This window comes from Carcharodon carcharias, chromosome 30, assembly GCF_017639515.1.
Source record: "Carcharodon carcharias isolate sCarCar2 chromosome 30, sCarCar2.pri, whole genome shotgun sequence".
Classification (NCBI taxonomy): domain Eukaryota; kingdom Metazoa; phylum Chordata; class Chondrichthyes; order Lamniformes; family Lamnidae; genus Carcharodon; species Carcharodon carcharias.
Window position 1 is genome coordinate 26312877 of NC_054496.1, and position 19236 is coordinate 26332112.

General features: G+C 47.0%; 1 protein-coding gene across 3 annotated transcripts in view; it reads right to left on the reverse strand.

The window, feature by feature from the left end:
• Positions 1-7426: 7426 nt before the first annotated feature.
• The window catches only part of LOC121271312 (GEM interacting protein), an 88781-nt gene continuing 76971 nt past the window's right edge, over positions 7427-19236 (reverse strand). For all 3 annotated transcript variants that reach the window (XM_041177211.1, XM_041177210.1, XM_041177212.1), the window contains 8 exons: positions 18680-18772; positions 17422-17585; positions 16254-16442; positions 15741-15878; positions 13601-13821; positions 12022-12298; positions 9512-9629; positions 7427-8596 (listed from right to left, as the gene is read on the reverse strand). In XM_041177211.1, the coding sequence (XP_041033145.1) occupies positions 7758-8596; positions 9512-9629; positions 12022-12298; positions 13601-13821; positions 15741-15878; positions 16254-16442; positions 17422-17585; positions 18680-18772 (2039 nt within the window). In that variant the 3' untranslated portion in view covers positions 7427-7757. The remainder of the gene's footprint in view (positions 8597-9511; positions 9630-12021; positions 12299-13600; positions 13822-15740; positions 15879-16253; positions 16443-17421; positions 17586-18679; positions 18773-19236) is intronic.

The window sequence follows — 19236 nt, forward strand, 5'->3', positions numbered from 1 at the left end:
GTCTTCCCTTTACTCTGAGGTTGTGCCCTTGGGTCCTAGTCTCTCCTACTAATGGAAACATCTTCCCCACCTCCACTCTATCCAGGCCTTTCAGTATTCTGTAAGTTTCAATCAGACCCCCCCTCATCCTTCTAAACTCCATCGAGTATAGACCCAGAGTCCTCAAACATTCCTCATATGTTAAGCCTTTCATTCCTGGGATCGTTCTCGTGAACTTCCTCTGAAGCCTCTCCAGGGCCAGAACATCCTTCCTGAGATATGAGGCCCAAAATTGCTCACAATATTCTAAATGTGGTCTGACCAGACCCTTATAAAGCCTCAGCAGCACATCCCTGCTTTTATATTCTAGTCCTCTCGAAATAAATGCCAACATTGCATTTGCCTTCCTAACTACCGACTCAACCTGCAAGTTAACCTTAAGAGAATTCTGGACTAGGACTCCCAAGACCTTTGCACTCCAGATTTCTGAATTCTCTCCCCATTTAGAAAATAGTCTATGCCTCTACTCTTCCTACCAAAGTGCATGACCTCACACTTCCCCACGTTGTATTCCATCTGCCACTTCTTTGCCCATTCTCCTCACCTGTCCAAATCCTTCTGCAGCCTCCCCGCCTCCTCAATACCACCTGTCCCTCCACCAACTTTGTATCATCTGCAAACTTAGCCAGGATGCCCTCAGTTCCTTCATCTAGATCATTAATGTATAAAGTGAAAAGTTGTGGTTCCAACACGGACCCCTGCGGAACTCCACTAGTCACCAGCCACCATCCTGAGAAGGACCCCCTTATCACCACTCTCTGCCTCCTGCCAGACAGCCAATCTCCTATCCATGCTAGTACCTTGCCTCTAACACCATGGGCTCTTATCTTACTGAGCAGCCTCCTATGCGACACCTTGTCAAAGGCCTTCTAGAAGTCCAAGTAGATAACATCCTTTGGCTCTCCTTTGTCTAACCTACTCATTACATCCTCAAAGAATTCTAGCAGATTTGTTAGGCATGACCTCCCCCTGATGAAACCATGCTGACTTTGCCCTATTTTACCATGCACTTCCAAGTATTCTGAAATTTCATCCTTAATAATGGACTCTAAAATCTTACCAACGACCGAGGTCAGGCTAATCGGCCTGTAATTTCCTGTCTTTTGCCTCACTCCCTTTTTAAACAGGGGGGTTACATTAGCAATTTTCCAGTCCTCTGGGACCCTCCCTGATTCCAGTGATTCCTGAAAGATCACCACTAACGCCTCCACTATCTCTTCAGCTATCTCCTTCAGAACACTGGGGTGTAATCCATCTGATCCAGGTGATTTATCCACCTTCAGACCTTTCAGTTTTCCTAGCACCTTTTCCATGGTAATGGCCACCATACTCACCTCTGCCCCCCGACTCTCTTGAACTTTGGGGATGTTACTCGTGTCTTCCACCGTGAAGACTGACGCAATGTATCTATTCAGTTCCTCCGCCATTTCTTTGTTCCCCACTACTTTTCCAGCATCATTTTCCAGCGGCCCAATGTCCACTTTTGCCTCTCTCTTACCTTTTATATATCTAAAAAACTCTTGCAATTTTCTTTTATATTACTGGCTAGTTTACCCTCATACTTAATCTTCTCCCTCATTTCTTTTTTAGTTGTCCTCTGTTGGTCTTTGTAGGCTTCCCAATCCCCTGGTTTCCCACTGCTCTTCGCCGCATTGTATGCTTTCTCTTTAGCTTTTATGCTGTCCCTGACTTCCCTTATCAGCCATGGTTGCCTCGTCCTCCCTTTAGTATGCTTCTTCCTAGGGATGAATTTTTGCTGTGTCTCCCAAATTACTCCCAGAAACTCCTGCCATTGCTGTTCCACTGTCTTTCCTGCTAGGCTCATCTCCCAGTCAATTCTGGCCAGCTCCTCCCTCATGCCTCTGTAGTTGCCTTTATTCATCTGTAATACAGTTACATCTGATTCCGGCTTTTTCCTTTCAAATTGCAGGGTAAATTCTATCATATTATGGTCACTTCCTCCTAAGGGTTCCTTCATCTTAAGCTCCCTTATCAAATCTGCCTCATTATACTATATAAAGGCACATTGATAAATGCACAAGAAGATGGGGGGTAATTACATAAAGACAGGCTGCGTCAGAAGAGGTAAAGGGTCCAAAGTCCAAATAAACCACAGTCAAGTAAGGAAGCAACAACTGCTTAAAGTAGCGGGGAGGTGTGGGGAACAGTGACTGGGAATAAAAAGCAACCAGTATTGACTACTCTTATATTCATTCATGGGATTTGGGTGTCACTGGCTAGGCCAGCATTTATTGCCTTTGCTTAATTGCCCTTGAGAAGGTGGTGGTGAGTTGCCTTCTTGAACCGCTGCAGTCCATGTGGTGTAGGTACACCCACAGTGCTGTTAGGGTGGGAGTTCCAGGGATTTTGACCCAGCGACAGTGAAGGAACGGCGATATATTTCCAAGTCAGGATGGTGAGTGGCTTGGATGGGAACTTCCAGATGGTAGTATTCCCATGTGTCTGCCGTCCTGGTCCTCCTAGCAGTCACGGGTTTGAAAGGTGCTGTCTAAGGAGCCTTAGTGAGTTCCTACAGTGCATCTTGTAGATGGTATGCACTACTGCCACTGTGTACATCGGTGGAGGGAGTGAATGTTTGTGGGCAGAGTGCCAATCAAGCGGGCTGCTTTGTCCTGGATGATATCAAACTTGTGTGTTGTTAGAGCTGCACTCATCCAAGCAAGTGAAGAGTATTCCATCACACTCCTGACTTGTGCCTTGTAGATGGTGGACAGATTTGGGGAATCAGGAGGTGAGTTACTCGCCACAGGATTTCACACTCTCCCACCTTACATTCCATCCACCATCTTCTTTTCCAATCATTTAACTGGTTTATAGCCCTTAGCAGCTTCTTTGTATCCTCCTTCACAGCTTACCTTCCCTCCTAATTTTATATTACAATTGTTAACAGTGAGCTGAGATTCCTGAGAGGAGAGAATTGCCAATTTGTAGATGATCAAAGCTGAGTTGAGTGTGAGGTGTCTGCTGGAGGATTGGAGAGGGACCAGTGAAATATCCATTTTTAAAAAGGGTGTCAGAGTGAATCTGGCTAATTATAGCCTTTTACCCCTGTGATGGGGAATATTTGAGTATTTATAAATGAAGATTGGGAATGTTGTCAACTGTGTTGGGGATAGTCTTGAAAAACTTCAAAAGAATATAGACGTGTTGGAGAGTTGGGCAGACAAGTGGCAGATGAAGTTCAATGCAGAGAAGTGTGAGGTGATTCATTTTGGCAGGAAAAATATGGCGAGACAGTATAAAGTAAAGAGAGATCCTCTGAAGGAGGTGCAGGAATAGAGGAACCCCGGTACATTGGTTATTAAGGTGGCAGGGCATGTTGAGAGCAGCTAATAAAGCATATAGTTAGTATGTTAGGCTTTATTAATAGGGGCACAGAGTGCAAGAGTAAGGAGGTCATGCTGAACTTGTAGAAGACAATAGTTAGGCTTCATCTGGAGTACTGCATCCAGTTCTGGGTGCCATATTTGAGAAAGGATGTGAAGGTATTGGAGAGAGTACAGAGTAGATTCACAAGAACGATTCCAGCGATAATGAACTGCAGTTATGAGGATAGATTGGAGAGGTTGGGGCTGTTTTCCTTGGAGAAAAGAAGGCTGAGAGGAGACATGATAGAGGTATTCAAGATCCTGAGGGGTATGGACAGGGTGGAGAGTGAGAAACTGTTCCCACTCAAGAGAACATCAAGAACTATAGGGCACAGATTCAACATAATTGACAAAAGGAGTAAATGTGATGTAAGGAAATTTTTTTTCACCCAGAGGGTGTCTGGAACAAACTACCAGAAAGGGTGATGGAGGCAGGTTCAATCGAGGTATTCAAAAGGGAATTGGTTGCTATCTGAAAAGAGAGAATGTGCAAGGTTACAAGAATAAGGCAGGGGAGTGGGACTAGATGAAATGCTCTTTCAGAGAACCAGTGCAGACTCGATGGGCCGATAGCCTCCTTCTTCGCTGTAAAGATACTGTGAATTCAGGAGGAGATTACAATTTTCTCTTTATCTGGATGCCTGGTTTAAAAGTAACTTGCACAGATTTCAAAAAGGACAGTCATGCTTGCAAACTGTCTGGCCCTTGTGTGGAGGTAACATGCACAGCAGAATGAGAAACACAGTGGATGTGGTGTACGTTGACTACAGGAAAGCCTTAATCAAGGTACTACTTGGGAAATTTGAAGAACAATTAAGGAGGATGGAGTTGGGGGGAAAGAGTACCAAATTGGAGTAAAATTGGTTAGAAGGAAGAAAGAAGAGTAAGAATTAGGGGTAGCTTTTGGCATGCCTGAAAGTGGGTAGTGGTGCCCCTCGACATTCATCTCACAGGCTGCTTTTGTTCACTGTACATCATTGATTTGGGTATAGTTCTAGAGCCCCAAACCATCTTTTTTTCACCGTGCCCATTATTTTTATAATCAACAAGTGTTAAAGAGGAAATAAGACACACAAGTCACTTTTTTTAATACTTCCATGAATTTTCATTTGAAATTTGGCATCCTTGTGTTTGCCCTGATGAGAGCAAGATGCAAAGATTCGGTAACATGTCTCTCTTTTCAGCAGTATGAATTTTCTCCTGGGTTTCTTGTAGTTATGTCTAAGAGGTTCATCCTGAATTCCTGGAGACTACAGGACAATCCTGGAGGGTAAGCCACCTCTGACCTTGCAAGCACGTGCTCGGTGTTTGCTGTTGCTGTTTTTGAGGACAGGTAGGTTCCTGACTCTTTTTTTCATGGGGGTGTGGGTGAAGGGGGTGGTGTTCCCAAAGTGAAGCTCTCCCATTACATTCTGTATTTTTGACAGCCCATGCTTCAGTTGCCTGAAAGCCAAGGAGTTGGGGTTGGCATTCAGGGCTCCTTCAAGGTCACTGTTGTAGCGTTTGGTAACTCATGGAGGCAGTATCATCTATCCTTTGAAAATTTTCCCATTGCTGTTGGTAGAAGTGCAGTCACAATGGGACTGAATGGAGAGCAGTTCAAAACCTGCTTTTTTATCCCCACACATTTCTCTGCCCCTGCCGTCCTTTTAAATGCCATCTTTTTATTGGTGCCAATGACTTTCTTGGCTTTAGGCCTTGCGGCCTACACAGGTGCCAGCCTTACTACCGAAGATTGGTGGGTTACTTTACACGGATTTTTTTTTTATATATACGTTATTAATTCTCTGGATGTCGGTGTTGCCGGCAAAAATTATTGCTCAAATCTGGTTATTCTTGAGAAGGTGGATGTGGTCTGATACAACCCTGGGGCTTGCTAGGCCATCTCAAAGGTCAGTTAAGGGCCAGCCACAGTGGTGGGGAACTGGCCTTACGGATGGGTCAGACTGGCTAAGGACAGAAGGTTTCCTTTCTCTAAACGTACCAGTCAGGGTTTTATGCCAATCCAACAGCTTCGTGGTCACCATTACTGATGCCAGCTTTTTATTTTTAGATTTTGAAAGTGGAGTTCAAATTCTCAAAACTGGCATACTGGGATTTGATCTCACATTTGAGTCCAGTAACATTACCAAAATTACAACAGGTAAAATAGGAAGTTGAGCCCAAAATCATACACTTACAGATGTCTACAGCACAGAAGGAGGCCAGCTAGCTCATCGTATCCAAGCCAGTCAACAAAGATCTGACTACACTCATCCCGTTTTCCAGTGCTTGGCCCATAGCGCTGGATATCTAAATACTTCTTAAATGTTATGAGAGTTTCTGACTCAACCACCCTTTCAGGCAGTGAGTTCCAAACTTTCACCACCTTCTGGGTGAAAAAAGTTTCTCCTCAACTCCCCATTTTCACCTTCTACCTCTTACTTTAAATCTATGCCCCGTGGTTATTGACCCCTCTATTAACGGAAAAAGTGCCTTCCTATCTACCTTATCTATGCCTCTCAACCTTATACACCTCTATCAGATCCCTTCTCAACCTTCGTTGCTCCAAGGAAAACAACCCCAGCCTATCCAATCTTTCCTCATAGCTCAGACCTTCCAGCCCAGGCAGCATCCTGGTAAATCTCCTCTGCACCTTCTCCAGTGCAATCACATCCTTTCTATAACGTGGCGACCAGAACTGCACACAGTATTCCAGTTGTGGCCTAACCAGCGTTTTACGCAATTCCAGTATAACCTACTGGCTCTTGTATTCTATGCCTTGGCTAATAAAGGCAAGTATCCCATATGTCTTCTTAACCACCTTATCCACCTACCCTGCTACCTTCAGGGATCTATGGATATCATACCAAAGTCCCTCTGATCTTCAGTACTTTTCCATTCATAGTGTAATCCCTTGCCTTGTTAGACCTCCCCAAGTGCATTACCTCACATTTGCCACTGCTCTGCCCACCTGACCACTCCATTGATATCTTCCTGCTGTTTACAGCTATTCTCCTCACAATTTACCACCCTACCAATTTTTGTATCATCCGCGGGCATCTTGATTATACCCCCTACATTTAAGTCCAAATCATTTATGTACACCACAAACAGAAAGGGCCCCAGCACTGAGCCCTGTGGAACCCCACTGGAAACAGACTTCCAGTCACAGAAACATCCCTCTACCATCACCCTCTGCTTCCTGCCACTCAGCCAATTTTGAATCCAACTTACCACTTTGCCTTGGATCCCATGGGCTCTTACGTTCTTGCCACGAGGGACCTTATCAAAAGCCTTGCTAAAGTCTACGTAGACCACATCAAATGCATTACCCTCATCAACACTCCTGGTTACCTCCTCAAATAACTTGATCATATTTGTCAAACCCAACCTTCCCTTAACAAATCCATGCTGACTATCCCTGATTAATCCATGTCTCTCCAAGTGCAGATATATTCGGTCCCTCAGAATTCTTTCTAGTAACTTCCCCACCAACAGGTTAGACTGACTGGCCTGGAATTTCCTGATCTATCCCTTCCTCCCTTTTTTAATAACGGGACAATGTTAGCGGTCCTCCCGTCTTCTGGGACCTCACCTGTGGCCAGAGAGGATTTGAAAATTACTGCAAGGGCCCCTGATATCTCTCCCCTTGGCTCCCTCAGCAGCCTGGGATACATCTCATGCGGGCCTGCGGATTTATCCACTTGAAGGCCGCTAAGCCCACTAGTACTAACTCTCTCTCAATGTTAATTTCCTCTAATATTTCACAGTCCTCCACCCTGCATCTATACTTGCATCATCCTTTTCCAATGTGAAGATCACTGCAAAGTATTAATTGAGGACTATACCCATGTCTTCTGGGTTCACACACATATTACCTCTATGGTCCCTAATTGGCCCTACTCTTTCCCGGGTTATTCTTTTGCTCTTTATAAATTTGTGTTGGCGTTTATCCTTCATGTGGGCAACGGGCGAGTGGGGGGGGGGGGTCCTGCTAATAATTACCAAGACCCAACTGAATGTTAACAAAAGACTTTAAACCTTTTTTGAAATTTATAATGCAATATATATATATAAAAATAAGCTTGAGGTATAGGATGGAAAACATTGCACCAGAGAGTCTTTCAGGATTGAAATCTGTTTGGAAAATATACTTTAGCAACCCGGGCTTGTGCCTTTGGGCGTTCTCCTATATTGAAGGCGCTATATAAATGCAAGTTGGTGTTGCCGAGTGCCGAGCAACCTTTCTCCACGTTCTTTTCTCGCGCCATCCCAACGTCTCTTGTGGTTGCTAGGTTACCGCGGTGAGAGCAGGCGACTGATTGGTGTTCGCACCCCGCCGCGCTTTCACACAAAGTGAGCCTCTGTCTTCTTGAGGTTCTGCCGCTGACGCATAAGGTGCAGCATCCTGTCCACGTCCCGCCGTTCCTCGTGCTGCCCGAGCACGTGCTCGCTCCACGCGTTGTTTGATTGGTTTGTGTTCAGTTCAGCGGTCGCTGCGCGCTGCTCCCGCCCCGTTTCCAGGCCCCCCGGCCGGTCCGCGTCGTCGCTCGCTGCTGCCGCCGCCACCGCCACCGCCACGTGCCGCTCGGTTTCCAGGTCCCCCGGCTGCTCCCGCGCGGCCTTGCCGGCCGTCTCCCCTTCAGCGCAAGCCGGTGGGGCAGCAGCAGCGGCGGCGGCGGCAATGGCGGAGGCGGCCCCGCTCCCGACCTGAGGCGACACGGCCTCGCCGCTCTCCAGCCGCCTCCTGTCTTGCAGCTTCGACACCAGCCTGGCCGTGCCGACGGTCATCTCGAACCGCTTGTGCTTGCCGCCCGAGCGCCGCAAAGTGCCGCCGTCCGGCGACGAACTCCGGCTAGAGCCGGCCGCCGCTCTCCTCTCCCCGTCCGGCGTTGTCGCCGTCGCCGCCGCTCCTCCTGCTGCTGCTGCTGCTGCGCCATCGGCAAGCCCGGGACTCTCCTCTTCCGACGGCGCCGAGGGCAGGTTCGCCGTGATGATGGGGAGCGCCGAAGGCTTGGGGATGATGGGCCGGGTTTTGGCCTGCCCGTACCGCTGGTATTTGCCGGGCTGCCGGCTGAAGGCGCAGCGCGGAAGGGGCTCGGCGCTGCTGTCACTTTCCCAGTCCTGCCCGTCCAGGGAGTGCGAGTCCTCCGAAGCTGGCCTCGATGCATCTGCCAGGCCTGCAGCTGAAGGAAGGAAGAGGGGTGGGGAGGAAGGGGAGAGAGAAACAATAATAATAATAAACGCACGAGTGACGGGCTTTTAGGGGTGAAGAGCCCGAGAAACCAAGGCTCATCCCACTGGACTTGGTAGATCAAACAAGCTGAGAGGGTGAAGGTGGGATATGAGCTGGGAGGGGTAGGGTGGGATATGGGGTGGGATATGAGCTGGGAGGGGGAGGGCGGGATATGAGCTGGGAGGGGGAGGGCGGGATATGAGCTGGGAGGATGTAGTTACAGCCAATTTCTTCCAAGGCTGCAAAAGCCCAACTTTTTCTGGGATGCCCTCTGACACTTGGATCAGTCTTGCTGTGAATTGAGGATCTGAATGTAGTTGTGATCTGCCTCAGGGCTGGTTCCCCCTGCTCATTTCTGCACCCCTGGCTGTCCTGCAGTGGTGCAGAAGAGCCTCCCATTTTCAACTTGAATGAGCAAAGTTCAAATGACATGACATGGGGTGGGGGAAAAACACATGAGGTGGTTTCCCATTGCCTTATGGAAATACAAGTCCTCTTCCTGAATAATCCTCTGCCTGTGAGCAGCCATTGTCCCTCGAGGTTCCAGCCCTTCCGTCATCACCAACGTTGGCCATGACTTGACCCTGAGCATTGGACCCTTGGTTGGGCCTGGGGGGACTTGCAAAAGGACAGGGATGAATACCCACTGATGCCTGCTACCCTGGATGATCTAAATGATGCCCTTACAATCTTGGTGATTGATCCAAACATGATTGGAACAACAACCCTGCAGCATAGAGAGGAAATGTGGGACAAACACCAACAACCAGACTGATAATTGAACATCCCCAGATTTTAAGCCCCAGACTCAGTACCTTTCATCATTTTGTTTACACACACACACCCCACAGACCTAATTACGCACCTGTAATGTCACTGCTAGAACTCGCTCTCCGTTGTTCCCGTGTGTCATCGAGTGCTTCGTTTGATGAGGATTTGTCCGAAACATATCCTTCACTCGAATGTCGTTTCAAAGCTAGACACTGCAGCAGGAGAGAGGAGCCAGTGAGCACAAGGCACAACACAGTAGTCAGGAGGATCTACCATCTAAACTCCCTTTGTATCGCCTTTTTGTCGCTGAAGCAAACAGAGCAGAGCTCCTAGTTTCCATTCCCAGTCTATAGCAAGTTAACTGATCTCAGCTGGGGTGGCTGTATTTGGCAACTGCTTCAAGTGGGAAAACAAGTCAACCAGATGTTTCATACTTGATCAGTGACTCCTGAAAGTGTAAGTGCGGACAACATTGAGGCCAGGTACAGACATGGCTGTCATGATGCCCATGGCCATACAGTCAGCCAGCATTCCCTGAAGAATGACCATTGGACAGCAGCTGGTACCTGTCCAGGTTAGCCCTACAATTAAAACATTTTCTGTTAAGTACTTTTTTTACGAATGCCCAAAGAATTGGTTAAAATGTTTTGATTTTCTTGCAAAAAGTCCTCATCTTACTCAGCTAAAACATTTTTTTGCTAGGCACTACTATTTTTATGAATGTCCAAAACATTTTCAATCATTTCTGGGTGGTTTTGATAGCCCGCCCAGTCAGAGCCACCTTTAGGAGGAGGAGAAAGACATTGATTATGTTCAGTATTTGATAATGCTGTTAATTCATTTAATTTTATAGGGTGGGGGATTTGATTAAGGATGAAAGAATGGAGGCAGGAATGTGCATTTATGTAGTGTCGTCTCACCACTCAAAATATCCCGTGATGCTTCACAACCAAGATACTCTAGTCACCGTCACCTAGGCAGCCAAATTTGTGTACAGCTCCTACAAACAGCAGTCAGATACAAAGTACCAGGTAATCTATTTTTGATAGTATTGGTTGACCAATGTAGGTTGGGACAGAGGGACTCCCTACTCTTCAGATTGTGCCATGGGGTCTTAAACGTCGAACTGAACACACAAATCGGGCCTTGATTCAACATCTCATCTGGAAGAAAGCACCCCTGACTTAACTTTCAAAATAAGGGGGCTCCCATTTAAGGACGGAGATGAGGAGGAATTTTTTCTCTCAGCAGGTTAATTGTGTTTGGAATTCTCTCTCCCCCCAAGAGAACAGTGGAGGCTAGGTCATTGAATATATTCAAGGCTGAGTTAGATTTTGGACTGACAAAGGAGTTGAGGGTTACAGGGGGGACAGACAAGAAAGTAGAGTTAAGACCAACTCAGATCAACCATGATCTCATCGACTGGAGGAACAAGCCCAAGGGACCAAATGGCCTACTACTCCTATTTCTTAGGTTTTCATGTTCTGACAGTGCAGCAGCTCCTCACTGCTGCACTAAGGTGTCAGGCTCAATTGTGTATACAGGGCAAACGAAGAAGCTAATAATTGAAAGACAGTCCAATTGCAAGCGTCTGCCCTGTGAAAACAAGCTACAAGGGTTTTGTACCTTGAGCTGCTAGTTTAATCAACATTCTTATGCTGTATTGGAGAATGTAAAACATCAGAGTTGAAAGCTTGATGGGGGGATTATTGTATTTATTGCACATGATGTTTTAGTTGGCGTAGGTAAGCTCAACCAGAAAATGCTGATTTTTTTTTAAATTAGAAGTTACAGATTTTAGTTAATTTGAAGTTTCTTTAAAAAAAAGGAATTAATTGATTTAGAAAAAGCTAAAACACAGCAACATCTGGATTTTTTAAACAATGGCCACTCCTACATCCAAACCTCTAGTCACTCGAATTTTCTGAGAGACTACCCTTTTCAGATCCAGTTCTGTAGCCCTTCCAATTCCTCAGCTTTACACAGACTCTATACTCCCAGTTATAGATACTGAAATTCTTCCCTCTCCATTCAGGCGAATATAATCTTCTTTCCCTGTCCCTAGTTAAGCTGGCACCCTCAACCTACCCTCACTACCCACATTTCATGTTGGCATTCCCTCCAGCCTCGCATAAAGTTCTGTTGCCACTTTTTGCCCAAATTTGTCACTTCTGCCCCTTCTCTTCCTCCATTTAATTCCCGTCTACATCCCCTCTCCTTGTATTCACAACAATTTCCCTTCTCTTCGACTTATATTCTCTTTTCTTTCCCATCAGTACCATTCCAGGAGTTCTGCGTTTGCTGCGAGTAATTCTCATCATTGTGCACTATAATGGGAGCTCCTGTTGTCTCTCAAATTCTCCACCTAAGTGATACAGTGATCGAATAGCTTCCATTAACAGCAGAACTTGGGGTGGGGGTGGCACTGAGGGATCAGCGGGTCCAGTCTGCCTTGATTATGTCCACAAACATTGACGCCGAGACCAGACCCTCACAAGACTGACTGTTAGCGTGAAACAGCACGATGCATGTACCACTGAGCGTTGTACCAACTTAACACTTTGTCCTTACTACAACCTTTGGGATAATTCTGCAAGACTGTACCTCTGAGGAATTGCTTCGACCCTTTGCCGTGCCCAGGGCCTCTCTATCTCGGTTTACCATCATTTCCAATGGCCAAGATTTGACGCCTTGTCCAGTCTCAAAGATCTGATTGTACTGCGTGATGAGGAAATCTACAACTTGAGCTTGGTACCCAGAGTTAGCCAGAGAAATCATTGAAGCCGTATCCTCCAGAGCTGGAGGCCTAATCAGAGTGGGGCCAAAGATTATTCCCAGATTGGTAGATGACATCTTGTTTTCTTCGCATCGATCTGCCACTCTGTAAGAGAAAGAGAGATCAACTGTGAAACAACCGGAACAATGGTTTACACATTCTTTCCCACCCTTCTCATTACAATCTCCCTCCCAGGGAGGACTCAACAGCTATCGACTACCCTCTGGTATCTTACTCAAGTGGCTATTCTTCATGTAGGAGCATAGTGCTATTCAACTTTAACAGTCTTCAGAACAAAGCCTGAAACCCTATCCTCTGACACATGCCGCTTTCATCAGAAGATGACTTATAACACTGACCCCCCAGCAGCCTCACTACACTGAAATAGTCATCCAATGCCTCCCCTCATCACCTCCCCCCACCTCCCCCAACCCAGCTGAGACCAGCTAGCTCGGTCTATGGGTTAGTCAGCTTGAGGCTTGAAGAAGCTCTGCACACCCCTTTCAATGAGCATTCAAGCTTCAAAAGTAGACACCCAATTTGCCTGTGACTCCAGATGGATGTGGGTAGCAGTAAGGTGGATTGTGTGACAATTCAGTGTCTGAAATGAATGTCGCAAAGGAGCCAGTTAGCTGGGACTCCCAATAATTAAGTGCTGTGGGTGCTGCCTTCACTGAACGTGAGACATCTCACTCGCCCAAGTGAGATTATTGCCTAAATGGCGAAGATATCAATTCTCAATCACCCAAATCTTCCTGCGAATTAAGTCTCAACTAATACAAACCTACTCAGGTTAGCTGTAGGTCTGAAGGAAAATCCTTCACGCAGTCCATGTGATGGGCTCATGCCTCGGCAAGACCCAATCCACACTATTCCCTCCTTCCACTGGGGATATGCTGTGTCTTTGTGTCACATTGCTCCTTCACTGCCCCTGACTATCCCAATGATAGCATGGTGAAATGAAGACTTGCCACTGTGAAGCAGACCCTGGTACTCTGTGCCGTAGTGTGTTAGTACAGCCTTGCCCAGGTCCCCAAGCACAACACTTAATATATCAATTCTTCTAATAACTTCCCTGGTTCTCTTAAAGGAGTTGATTTCTCACCGATGTAGGGGAACAAAAGGTGACGCCTTACAAGCTAGCAAGGATGGTGGTTGTCAGCCGTCTGACCACCACAGAAGCCAAACTTGAGTGCCACAGGCCACCTGTGTTGCCCCAAGTGCATTAGGCGTCCATGCGGTTGAATCAATGTATGCAGTAGACCAGTTAGGGCTGGCATATTCCCGTCCCAGTTGCCTTGGTAGAATTGAAACACAACGCTTGATTTACCAACACTGTATACACTAACATTACTGTATAAGTCATTGTCTCTTTGGTTCAGAGGTCTGTGTCAGTCCTGGGCCTACCTGTGGAGATGCCCAAGGATGTGTTCCAGGGCATTGTAGTTGGAAGCTGGTAGATTCTGCATCAAGGCCTTGGCCTGCTGGATGAGCTGTGGCAATTTATTATTTGCCATGGGCATTCCTTTGGCCTGGCTGTCCTTCAGATCTTCACAGGCCTGGTGTAACTCTTTGGCAAAGTTCATAAAGTCTTTGTAGAGGCTGAAGAGAACAATTGGCTCAGGGAGCTTGAAATAAAAAATAAACACAAACTTATACAAGAATGATTAAAACACAGGAGGCCATTCAGCCCTTTGTGTCCAGGCTAGCTCTCTGTAAGAGCAATTCGCCCACCCCCACTTCCCAGCCTATTCCCCATAACAATGCAATTTTTTTTCATTTCAAATAATTATACAATTCTCTTTTGAAGGCCTGAATTGAATCTGCCTCTGTCACAATCTCACTAGTACTTTCCAGATCCTAACCACTCTGCATAAAAACATTTTTTCCTGTGTCACCATTGCTTCTTTTGCCAATCACCTTAAACTGGTGTCCTTTGGTACTTGACCTCTTTGCCAATGGGTTTCTTGCTATCTAATTTGTCTAGAGTCCCTCATCATTTTGAACACTTCTATCAAACATCCTTTTAACCTTCTCAAGGAGACCGGCCCCAGCTTCTGCAATCTATCCACGTAACTGAAGTTCCTCATCCCCAGAACCGTTCCCCTGAATCATTTCTGCACCCTCTCTAAGGTTTCATAAAAGTGATGTGCCTAGAACTGGGCACAATACTCCAGTTGTTCAATTTTCCACTGTAGTACCTTCTATCCCTCCCTGCCCCCTGGCTGGAATTATCCAGTATTGTAACTAAGTCACCAAGTTAACTTGTGAGCCTAGACTGTGTGTATCAGCCGGATAATCTTTGGTAGAGTGAGGGGACCATTACAGCTCAGCCGAATCCTAACCCATCCTCCAGTAGAAGTTCCTGTAAAGGTGTCTCCTTCCCCCTCTCCCCCAACTTCTCCAATAACCTCCGAAGCTGAAGGCACCATCCAGCAGCCAATGAACCAAGGGCCTTTCTGATCTGTAGGCTAGGTTTAACCATTAGTCTATAGAGGGAGCTCTAACATTGCCCATTATTTCTTGAATTATAGAATATCACCAGCATTAAGTTCTGTCGAAGGGTCATGAGGACTTGAAACGTCAACTCTTTTCTTCTCCGCCGATGCTGCCAGACCTGCTGAGTTTTTCCAGGTAACTCTGTTTTTGTTTTTAATTATTTACTCTTGTTCATTGCCAGTTTGTTTCTGGCTTGTGTTAGTGTGGGTGTGTCCATCTTTCATGTTCCCAAAGACATTCTAATGTGTACCATGGAGCCTCAGGCGTTTTAGTTTTACGTCCCTGTCGCCATTAATTCCTAAGTACCTCAAGTTGCTGAAAGTAACATCTTGGCGACAATGCCAAGAACGGCCCTTTCCAGACCTCCACCATCAAAGACAAACAGCAAACCAACCAGTAAACAGTACGGATTCATCAACGCAGAGGGAAAATCAGGGTTGTGCACCTGCGATATCCCAAGGTGTGTGCAGCCACTGCTTGCAGTGTTGGATCATGATATCACCCTTCGTAAGGACTGCATTGTCAGGGTTCGCAGACCAAAATTCTGCTTTCACCTTGTATGAGAGAATTAATGGACTGGTCCACATCGACAGAATGCCAATAGGAAAAGGTACACAGGGTGCACACTGCCTGGTCATCCAGTGCACAGATCTGACATTGTAACCCTAGCAAGTGCACAGCTGACACTGTGACCCTGTCCAGTGCACAGAGCTGGCACTGTGACCGCATCCAGTGCACAGAGCTGGCACTGTGACCCCATCCAGTGCACAGAGCTGGCACTGTGACCCCATCCAGTGCACAGAGCTGGCACTGTGACCCCATCCAGTGCACAGAGCTGGCACTGTGACCCCATCCAGTGCACAGAGCTGGCACTGTGACCCCATCCAGTGCACAGAGCTGGCACTGTGACCCCATCCAGTGCACTGAGATAAGCTGATCCCATTGAAGAAGCTGGTGAAAGAAAATTCAAAGTCAATATTTCTCTAGAAAAGCTGGTTTGAGGATGGAGGATTCAGACTGCCTATAGGAGCACAGTGCTTCAGCCCACCTCACGAAGGTACAGAGTTAAGACGTTGGTGATGTCATGAGGGGAGTTCTCAGACATGTCAATGAGGTCCCTTCCATTTTCAAAGGACTGGCGTAGTTTGGAGATGCGTAACCTTGAACCATTCACCCGGTACAGCCCCTGAAATAGCAGAAATAAGAACAAAGTTTGAACATCCAATTCCAAATCATTGACAAGGGAAAATAAACAGCTCGACAGCATCGAGTGTGGGACGTGACAATAACATTTTGTTCAACAAAACAAGGAAAGGAACTCTGGCAATGAACTCCATGAGGGTGCAAACTGGCATAGTCACTCCTAATGAGGAGGGAGATAGACACACAACATCTGGAGAGTCAAGTGATGGGTACACACCTTGGAGGAGGAGGAAGACTGCCACACTTGGTCAACTATCTGTGGTTATGGCAAAATCTGCCATGCTGTCTTGGCAATGTTTACCTGGCTCTATGTCCCTACCTGGTTATGTCACGATAATCCTGGCTGAGCTGCTCTTACCTGTATACACAGTGCCCGGCTCTCTATCTCCGTCGTGCATTTTCTGATGATGAAGGGGACCTCGTCAGCCGTCTCCCTCGGAGCCTGTGCAAAGTCAACGCCAAACAGAGAGACCTTGTTCTGCAGCTTCCGATGCCCACAGATGATGGCAACTGACTCAAGGCACTTCCTGTGACATGCCAGGTAGCACTGTGAAGAGCAAACACTCAAGTAAGTACAGGAACAGCACCTCAAATACATGGGCAAAGCCTCAAAACTGCAATGCCACTGAGGAATACACAGCTCGTGGTGAGATCAGCATTTCAGAAGTTTGCTTTCAACAAAGGCCCCTAAAATTCCTCTTGTACTTACCGGAGAACACACTGTTCCTTGGTGTAAAGGATGCATCTCTGACCCTTTTGCACATCATAATCATGTTGCAAACCTCCAAACAATTTACAGACAATACCAATAGGATGTTTGCCAGTATTTTGTCAGACAGGGGAGGGGCTGTTCCCAACCCTCTAGCCTTAGGTTCACCCAGAGAACTGTAACTGGAACTTCCACCTTGGATAGGCATCAAGGTGAAAGTGGTCTAAGAAGATAAGTAGGATTTCAATCCAACAGGGCCCAAATCCTTAGCGTTGAAGACCTTTTGGCTTCTGCATATGCATGGCAGGTAGAAGATCACAGATGCCAGCCTCACCGGGGTGGGGGCTGTGCCAAAGGTACATCATTTACCCTAGTGACTTGTACCGACAGCAGGGAAGAAAGCTATCAATGCAAGATCTCTGTCTAATTTCCTGCCTTCTCAATTTTTTCCTGAAGTTCCCAGTTCTCTCTGGGTTACAGGCCCTCCCCCAGGTCCTCTCCCAGGCAGCCAGTTGTTACAAGTGTCTTGGCAGATTATTTTGTTAATAGGATATCAGGGCAGAGCTGATTGTGCTCTCAACTGGCATTCACTCGTGCACATTCCAGCAAGGGAGAAAGGTCACCTGATAGTCAAGCAGGAGTGGAAGCACCAGACTCGACTGTTCACAACCCCCCTCCCCAAACCAGTAGGGAACACTGGAGTACCATTAAAGTGGAGAAAGCCCTAGATTTGTGTCAGGAGCCAGGGGTCACCTGCCCAAACTGCGGATTGCACTTAGCTGTGCCGCGAACAGTACTCACGACTCGGGCCTCTCACCTCCTCACACTCGGCGCCATTCACCACAATGAGGCTGTCACACTCTCGGCATTTGTTTGGTGCCCTGAGTTTCCGCAATCGGTGAGTCTGTGCTGCTTTGGAGAGTGAGACATTCTTGAAGCGCCCTGCTGTTCCGTAAGTTTCATTGGTCAAGTCAGTCAAATCTGAAAGAAGGTTTTTAAGATAAATAGAGTCTGGATTTATATTTCCTGCCTCTCTCCCTACCATTCCCCTCTCTCCCTCTTTGTCATCATTTTCTTCCCTCCTCCCTCTCTATCCCTCACACACTTTTTCCCTTCTCTTTTTCTCTCCCAACCCTTCTTTCATTTCCTTCCTATTTCTCCCCTTCCTCTCCCCAACTCATGATCCTCTCTGTCTCTTGTCCACTTTCTCTCTCCCAAGTTCTCTCATTCCCCTTCCCAGTCTCTAACTCTGTCTCATCCCACACTTTTCCCTTCCCTCCCTTATTCCTTTTCCCTTCTGCTCTTTCTCCCTTCTCACTCTTCGCCTCTATTTTCCTTTATTCCCCTCCTTTTCCTTTCTCTTTGCACCCTATCTTCCCACCTCCATCCTACTCCCTCATCTTCTTCCTGTCTTACTTGGTGGGAAACAGTGGAGTAGTGATAATGTCACTGAACCAGTAATCCAGAGGCCCAGGTTAATGCTCTGGGGATGTGGGTTCAAATCCCACCACAGCAGCTGGTGGAATTTAAAATCAATTAATGAATATGGAATATAAGGCTAATAAAATTTCAAACTGGGGAAATTTGCCATCCTTTCCCGGTGTGGCCTTAACTGTCCTCTGAAATGTTTAGTTCAAGAGCAATTAGGGACTGGCAACACATGCTAGCTTTGCCAGTGATGCCCATGTCTCTTGAAAGAATAAGGGAAAAAAAAACTTTGGGCAGAGGTTGCTGAGCTGCCAAATTCACTGGTGCTGGCTGCCTGGTGTCCTCCCCCCCCCATCCCCCTACTTCTCTTAACAGCCCAAACATCAGTGTTGACAGGATATTTGAAGGGGCCTGGAAGCAGTCTGACGCTGGCTGAGGTGTAAACTTTTCCTGCCCAGGAGTATTTGCACCAGTGTTCACCAAGTGCAAAGCTCTTGCAACACCACAGGCATGCCACTCGGTCACCGTCTTTGAGATGTATTGTTGCTAATTAAGCATTTGAGGGACTTTGATTTCCAGTCTTACAGCAAAGACATCTTTCAAATGAGGCACTCCTTTAAAAGTAGATTTGATACCCCATTACATACCATTGTCATGCAACTGGTTCCCATCCCTCTCTTCAAAATCGTCTGGAGACATCAATGAAGGTGTGGCTTTTGGTAATTTCCTACCGAAATGAGCTGCCAAGGTAAAAGTCCAAGTTTTTAAGCCTGCAAACTTGACTGAAATAGATCTGACTCTGATGCTCACAAAGAATCTGGTGGCCCAGATTCAAATTCAAGGAGGCCACGCCTTCTCTTTTACAGCACTTGCTGCTGTAAAGCAGGTGAGTTTAAAGGGCCAAGGAAATGAACAAGCCAGGGAGATGGCAAGTGGATAGGATTTAGGGAGTGGGGGTGTCCAGGGGCACTCTTGGGGGGTGGGACGGAGGTTCAGGGAGGTCTGGTTGGGGGCTTAGTCAGAGGTCCGGGGGGCATGGCAGGAAGGGCTTGGTGGGGGGGGGGGGGGGAGAGTCGGAGGTCTGGACGGGGGGTGGGGGGGTGAGAAGAGGAGGTCAGAAGTCAGTTGGGGAGGTGTCTGAGGTCAAGGCTGGAGGTCAGTCGAAGGTCTGAGGGGATGGTGGGGAGTGGAAGGTGTCCGGGGG